The following is an 8,357-nucleotide window of genomic DNA, read 5'->3' on the forward strand; positions in this document are numbered from 1 at the left end:
ACTTATACAGCGATCAAGGTAGTAATTTTATAGGCGCCAATAAAGTATTGCAAACAGAGTACGAAGAAATCAGAAAATCACTTACGCAGCAAGAATGTCAATCAGAAATAGCAAAAATGGGAATTAATTGGCACTTCAACGCTCCGTCCTGGCCATCTGCAGGCGGGTTGTGGGAGGCAGCCGTCAAAAGCGTGAAATATCATTTGAAACGCGTGATAGGAGAACAACGCCTAACCTATGAAGAGTTCAGTACGTTATTAACGCAAATAGATGGATGCCTTAATTCAAGACCACTGTGTGCTCTATCAGATGACCCCGACGATCTTAATTTCCTAACACCGTCGCACTTTTTAGGCAGTGGACCTTTATTGACCATTTATGACACGGAAAAAGATCTGCGAACTAGATGGCAATTAGTACAAAAAATCGTCAATGATTTGTGGGAGAGATGGCGTCGTGAATATCTTACGCAATTATCATCAAGAAGCAAGTGGAGACAAGCAAAAGAAAATATCAAGCTGGGCGATGTAGTCGTTATCCAAGATGACAATCTTCCGCCTGGCCAGTGGGCGCTAGGAAGGGTTCTGGAGCTCCATCCAGGATGTGACAATTATGTAAGAGTTGTTACACTCAAAACGAAAAACGGATTTATAAAACGACCGGTTGTCAAACTTTCCATCTTGACCTCAGCTGGAAAACAAGAGGAAAATAAAGGAATTCAAGAAAATCAAGTTAATCAAACGAGTAAACGACGTTGCAACAGCCCAATCAGTTTTACCAAGATAGCCATGTCTCTATTATTGTTTTTCATGGTCATTGCACCTTCATCGCAAACCGTATACAATATTACGAACATACAAAACAATAATAGTATTTATTTTGATTCAATTACCAACATGAATTTGATACGAGACCACTGGCGTCTCGTTATGTACTACAATACTGGACCTTATCAAGAAGGAAATACGACTCTAAGCAAGTACATTGACTATCTCCAGAAATTATGTGCAACAATTAAAATGGAATCACACTGCGCCGCGATCATATTACAATTACGGCACGAGTTCCGGGAACTACAACATAACAATGACATACTAATAAACTATCAAGTAAATACTATCAAACGGCAACGCCGCCGGCGTGGCCTTATAAACGGCGTTGGCTACCTAGTGAATAGTTTATTCGGAGTTTTAGATGACCGTTTTGCCGAAAAGTACGAAAAAGATATCGCTATTATCAGAAGTAACGAAAATCATCTCGCGGCCCTTTGGAAAAATCAGACATCAGTCGTAGAAGCTGAGTTCAACTTACTGAAAAGAACTGAAAACATTATGGAACAGCAGCATAAATTGATACATCAAAAGTTAAATCTTATGGATAATTCCTTAAATCAAGTCAAAGAGGGAATTCAAAACCTATCATTATCATCTGACTTCATAGAGACAGCTATGATCGCAAATAACTTATTATTTAGTTTAAGAAGCATACAATTAACCCTCTTGAATACAGTCACTAATATCTACAATGGTAAATTTAACTTCCAACTTCTCAACCCAGAACAATTAAGACACGAGCTAAATATTATATCAGGTCAACTACCGAAAGATTTGTCATCTCCAATAGATAATTTTAACTTAGCAGATATATATAATTTGCTCCAAGTAAGATCAAGAATGTCAGCAAAATACCTCATCATTGAAATCAAGATACCATTGGTTGGACGAGACATGTATGAACTTTTCAGACTCCTTCCGATTCCATATTTATCAGATAACAAAATGACAACTGTAGTACCCATCGCCGAATACGCTGCCATTAATCTGAAGAAAGACACTCTCATACCTGTCACGGAAAGAGATCTTCAGCAATGTACGCAACAAAATATGGATTTAATTTTATGCTATTTGAAGCAACCTATAATATTTATCAAGGACGACCAGAGTTTATGTGAAATCATACCAGATACAAGAAATTGTAAAACTACAACAGGCCTTTGTACTAATACGTGGGAAGCCCTAAACAATTTAAATTAATATTTCTACTTTTGTTGTAACGAGTTTTGATTTTGAAGCTTTTATGCGAGGATCAAGTTACCGCCGTCATTTTGAAAGGCAACGGATTATTTAGTATTCATTCAGATTGCATTATCAAAACAGCTGAGTTCTTAGTGTACGCTCCCAAATCTGAGACAAGTAAGATTGAAATAAGTGCCAAAATTGTGGCTCCAAAAATATCTCCAATCAATCATATGATCAACGTATCAATACCTACCTCCATCCCGGTAGAAAATCTACCACATTCCAAGAAACAATTTGAAGAAATTAGACAGCAGATAGACATAATGAAAGAAAACATGCCAGGCATCGAATCCGTATCTACGCATGATGTTCACCATTACGCTGCAATATATATCATTATGGGTATCTTATTGCTGGCGGGTATAACGTATATGGTGAAACAATTACGTTTGCGACGTCAATCGTCGTCACAAGAATCTGGAGATGCCCCCGCGGCGGAGCAGGCGTCATCGGGAGCGATCACTAGTGCGACAGCAAGGAAATCGCGCGTAGTCCAAGGGAAACCTCACAACGAGTGTTCAAGGTGCTCTAAAAGTGAACAGGTGCAGTGTAGTGATGAAACAAGTGATCTAAGTGAAGTGATTGTGCCTACGAAATCGAATGTGCGTAACCATAAACAAAATCGCGGTACATCCCCGGTACTTCGCTCGGTATTCGCGCTATCGGAACAGTAGATTTAGTTATTCAAATAAACATTGTTTATCATCTTGTAAATCATATCATAATTAACAAAAGTAACATTTAAGTTTAAGAATATTGTTTTATCAACTTGTCTCGACTTCCATTTGAATGCCCATCTACTAACCCTCATCTTCCCCGTCTGGGAGCATGTACGAGCTACGCTCGACATAATTACGAAATCATACAAATGCACGCATCATCATTTATTGTTTTATTGCAATATTATAATTACCTAGTATTAAATTCAGTTCGCATACGATCATCAAGCATTTCGCGCGTACTCACTTATCATTTTACATTTCTATCAAGTATTTTTGGACAATATATCAGTTAAATCAGTTTAAGAGAGTGTTATCATTTCACACTTTCCTATTAAATGTATGAGCAGACAATTACCCGTACAAATCTCAAAACTATCGTTTTCCTCGATTGCTTCGCTTTCACAAATGAGATCTGGTGTTTACTGAAGCTTAGCAGCACCCTGGCTTACAGTTAACGTCATGCCTTCGCTGTTTATCACGGGTTGTCCAATCAGTAGGTTAACTTCGTTCATTTGGACGTTCGATAAATGTGCTTGACACTTCATTGTGACGCCATCAATCACTAGTTCAAACTCCACTTCTCCTAGGCTCGTTGACAATCCACCAGAAAATCCTTTCAAAATAACGGTTGTAGGTTTTGCATCGAGAGACAAAGCAGTTGTCTCTTTATTGTTCAGTACGTTGACTTGGCTTCCAGTATCGATGTAAGCTTTAACATGTACGCCATTAACCTTCACAACTTTCTTGTACGCGTCGTTATAAGGTCTCAGAATATTAACCTCTTTGACACTGTTTTCGGATGATGTAGATGCTTTGATGTTTGTTGGGCAGCGCAGAGAAATATCGCACCCTTAGAATTACAACGACGCAAATGCAAAATTTCGTTAAAATGACTTAAGTATAAAAAACACTTTAAAAAGTGCTTAACTATCGCAAAGAACATTGACTCTTTTATAATTACCATAAATGCCGCTAGATGGAAGTAGCGTCAACATCAAATTTAGCGAGACTTGAAAACAACAACGACTGACAGGTTAGTTACTCGCGGGGAGCGGGACGAGTGTGTTGCTTCATAGTGCTACAACGACGCTAAGGTAATTAGGCCATTTTTTTTTTACTTTTATTAGAGGAACATTGACTCAAGTGTAACTTATGTCATTTTTTTCAAAAATACCTTCAAACATTTATACGAACTGTTATATCCGAAATTAGTTAATAAGTTTTGCTGTGCAAGCAATACATAATTATTATAAAAGCATCACCGCCACGCGGCCAGTAGTCAGTTGTTGTTAGCAGTTAGCATCACTCAGTAATTCCATTAACATCTCCCGGGTGCAACGGTTTGAGTTCGTGTAGTAGTGTAATTTTGGGTCTCTTAATAAATATATTTTGGGTTTTAATAAATAGTTTTTTTTAAAAACTCGCTAAGGACTTCGCGCAAAACATTTGGTGTCAGAAGTGGGATGCTGTTGGCTTTCTGGACCCGTGTTCAGACCACAGCATTCGGACAGTTCTTAGTGAGTGTGTACTAGCAGCGCAAGGTCGACGGTAAGCCTCCGCTCTTGCAGCGTGAGCCCGCATCACGTCAGATCGACGATAAGTCTCCGCCCACGCAGCGTGAGCCCGCATCAGACACGCAAGTACACCCCTTAGCCGACTGTCAGCCTCCGCTTTGTAGCGTGAGCCAGCGCTAGCCCGTCAACCAAATTCTAGTCTTGACCTTGACTAGACTGCAGCCGACCTTCAGCCTCCGCTAGTAAGCGTGAGCCGGCGCCGCAGCAATCGAGACCTTGAACCCTGACCTGAATTACCTACGTCTTCAATCTGAAATTTTTATACTCAAATTCTACTGAGCCTATAAAACCCTCTGGGTGTAGAGCAGCTCCGTGTTGTCAACGTCTTCAACTGTTGCCAGTTCCCATGATGCAGCTAACTCACCTGATCCTCTTCGCCTTCATCTGGAACACGAAATCATCATCAACGTAAGTCTTAACTTTCTGTGTTGTGTGTGCAGTGAAATTTTGTGATAAAAGTATTCGAAATAATTTGTGCATCGTTCTGCAACCCTGAAAAGAAAAACTTATTATAAAACTTTATTTTAAATTAGCCGTGTAACAACAAATAATCTGTATATCTAAATCTTATAATCTAATTATTATATTAGAAATTTATATCTACTAAATCTCAAGGTTATCTAAACATATACCTATTATTATTATTGTTGATTATCAATGACGGATTCCGAACTTTCAGTAAAATCTGAAAAAGAAAATAAAAATCCTACAAAAATGTCCAATGCTATAACTCTTAATTTCCTTACCAAATTTATTAAACCATATGATGGTAAAAGGGAAACGCTCCCCGCTTTTCTTACAAACTGTGACAATGCCATTTCACTTGCCTCCGTTGAACAACAAACTATCTTATGTAAATTTATTATTTCCCAATTGGAAGGTAAGGCACAAGTAGCATGTTCTTTAAAAACTTTTAGTAAGTGGTCAGAACTCAAGGATTTCTTAAAACAGAACTTTAGTGAGAAGAAACATTCATCACATCTTTTGTCCGACTTACAAAATTGCAAACAAAACTTGCCGTCGGAGACAGTCACGCAATTTTCCTTGAGAATAGAATCATGTCTTACGCGGTTGTTAGCAGATGTGCATTTCTCATGTGATAAAAAGGACGAATTAGTCGGTAGAGTCGCCGGTATTGAAGATTTAGCACTCAATACCTTCCTTATGGGTCTAAATCCGAGTTTTTCGCATATAGTTCGATGTCGTAACCCTAAAACACTAAACGAGGCGGTCACACATGCTATCGAAGAAGAAAAATTATTTAACGCTACCAAACTTTCTTCTAAATCACCGAAGACATGTTCGACTTGTAACAAACAAGGTCACTTGTCTTCAGAATGCTATCGAAATAAGAACAAAAATGTAAAATCTTATAATACAAATTTTTCTAATTCAAATCTTTCAAATCAAAATCGTTTTCCCATGCAAATTCAATCGTCACAAATTCCTAATAATTTCCCACGTAAAAGTTGCGCATATTGCAAAAGACCCGGTCATTTGATAACCGAGTGTCGCAAGCGGCAGTACAATAATCAACACCGTAATAATACTCATGCACAGAGTAGTGATGTACATAGAGGCAACGCAAATGTAAATTTTTGCCATACGAATGATACGGCCATGAACCATTCAAGCGTTAATGAAACATTAATTCCCGAACCTTTAAACTAAATCGGATTCCGAATGCGTGTCGATCGGAATCCATAGGATTAAAAAATGACACAATTATTTCTAAATCTTATACAAAATCATATGATAATCCTAAATCTTATACTAAATCGTATGATAATCCTAAATCTTATACTAAATCGTATGATAATCCTAAATCTTATACAAAATCATATGATAATCCTAAATCTTATACTAGATCGTATGATAATCCTAAATCTTATACTAAATCGTATGATAATCCTAAATCTTATACTAAATCGTATGATAATCCTAAATCTTATACTAAATCTTATAACGATACTAAATCTTATACTACATCTTATGATTATCTTAAATCCTATACTAAATCTTACGATAATTCTAAATCTTATGATAATACTAAATCTTATGATAAATCTAAATCTTATAATAACTCTCTTGAGTACTACACAAACGACTTACCTTGTAAGGAAAATGATGATAATTCAGCAGGCAAACTTACCTCTTTTCCGTCGGATGATTTGTCCCAGTCCTTAAAATGTCCCAAATCTTATCAAAATAATATACCAGTTTACGAAACGAGTTCGTTTAATAAAAAGGTAACACTTCCGCATGTTTTCTTATTAACTAAGCATACTAACCGGTCACTCGTTCTACTAATCGACACCGGATCTAGCGTTTCTTTAGTAAAAGAAGAAAGTCTTTATCAAAAACCTAATCTATCTCCAGAAATAGTGAGACTTAAAGGAATCAATGATAGCGGTACATATTGCCAAACATTAGGTACTTTTCAAATGCAATTCTATTTATCTTCAGACGTGTTTTCTTATAAGTTTCATGTTGTTAATAATGTTCATCTTGAATATGATGGCATAATCGGTACTGATTGTCTAGGTTATCTTAAAGCTGTCATAGATTATGATAAGCAATGTTTAATAATGCAAAATCATACTTTACCTTTACGTTTCAAACTGCCAATTTATAAAATCCCTGCTCGTTCCGAAGCTGTAATCGAATGTGGAGTGTCAAACAGTGCAGATGAGTTACCTCTTCTTAAAGAAGCCTTAGTTCTTGATCATAAAATATCTGAAGGAGTATATGTCGCGAATTGTGTTGTCACCTTAAAGCCAAATCGTAGAGTAAATGTTTCAATTCTAAATACAACTGAATCTGAAATTGAAGTTAATAATTATTCCGTTAATCTCACACCTGTGGATAATAGCCTCACAGAGTGTCTGCCAATTTCAAATACCGAAACTGTAAATAAAACTTCTCCTTCTCTTACTGATAGACAAAATCTAGTTCTAAATCAAATACGAACCTCTCACTTAAATCCTGAAGAAAAAGCAGCTTTGTTAGACTGTTGTTCTCAATTCACAGATATTTTCCATCTCGAAGGTGAACCCCTCACCTATACAAGCACTATCGATCATTCTATAAATACGGGAAATGCCGCTCCAATTCACGTAAAATCTTACCGCTTCCCGGAATGCCACAAGGAAGAAGTGGACAATCAAATAACTAAAATGCTGAAACAAAATATCATACGCCCCTCTCAATCACCATGGAGTGCCCCTGTATGGGTGGTCCCAAAGAAGGCAGACGCCTCAGGTAAACGTAAATGGCGTATCGTCATAGATTATCGTCGTCTTAACGATGTCACGGTGTCCGAAATTTATCCTATACCTCTGATAACAGATATTCTTGACCAATTAGGACATTCTAAATATTTTACAACCTTAGACCTCGTAAGTGGATTTCACCAAATTTTATTAAATCCTGCTGACGCAGCAAAAACAGGATTCACAATTGTTGGCACAAACGAAACATCTGGTCACTATGAGTTCAACAGAATGCCTTTTGGGCTTAAAAATGCCCCTAGCACCTTTCAGCGTCTTATGAATACAGTACTATCTGGTCTTCAAGGATTACACTGTTACGTCTACTTAGATGACTGTATTTTGTATTCTCCAGATCTTCCTAGTCACCTCGATAAGCTAAAATTAGTCCTTGAAAGATTTCGGCAACATAATTTAAAACTACAACCAGACAAGTGCGAGTTCTTACGCCGAGAAGTGACTTATCTCGGTCACGTAATCACTGATAAAGGTGTCTCACCTAACCCCGACAAAATAAAAGCCATCGAAGGTCTTCCATCTCCCAAAAACGCCAAGGATATAAAATCATTTCTAGGCTTAGTCGGATACTACCGCAGATTTATCGAAAACTTTTCAAAGATTACTAAACCTCTTACTTCTCTTTTAAAGAAGGACGTTAATTTCCATTGGACGCAAGAACAAGAACTTGCTTTCCAAACGTTAAAAAATAAATTA

The 8,357-nt window shown here is 37.2% G+C and overlaps 1 protein-coding gene and 1 long non-coding RNA gene across 3 annotated transcripts; one reads left to right on the top strand and one right to left on the bottom strand.

Annotated features, from left to right (window-relative positions):
• The first annotated feature begins 1,673 nt into the window (after positions 1-1,673).
• On the top strand, positions 1,674-2,752 carry LOC142985855 (uncharacterized). The gene is given in 2 exon segments (XM_076134098.1): positions 1,674-2,057; positions 2,060-2,752. Coding segments are annotated over 2 exon segments (1,077 nt in total).
• Positions 2,753-4,635: 1,883 nt separating this feature from the next.
• On the bottom strand, positions 4,636-7,430 carry LOC142986030 (uncharacterized). 2 transcript variants are annotated; one of them, XR_012960281.1, is made up of 3 exons: positions 7,346-7,430; positions 6,982-7,144; positions 4,636-4,758 (listed from the first exon to the last, which is right to left on the bottom strand). It is a non-coding gene; the product is annotated as an uncharacterized LOC142986030 (long non-coding RNA). The 2 variants fall into 2 exon arrangements; XR_012960280.1 differs by having other exon boundaries at positions 6,982-7,194; positions 7,346-7,426.
• Between the last annotated feature and the right edge of the window lie 927 nt (positions 7,431-8,357).

The sequence above is a fragment of the Anticarsia gemmatalis genome, chromosome W (assembly GCF_050436995.1).
Source record: "Anticarsia gemmatalis isolate Benzon Research Colony breed Stoneville strain chromosome W, ilAntGemm2 primary, whole genome shotgun sequence".
Lineage (NCBI taxonomy): Eukaryota > Metazoa > Arthropoda > Insecta > Lepidoptera > Erebidae > Anticarsia > Anticarsia gemmatalis.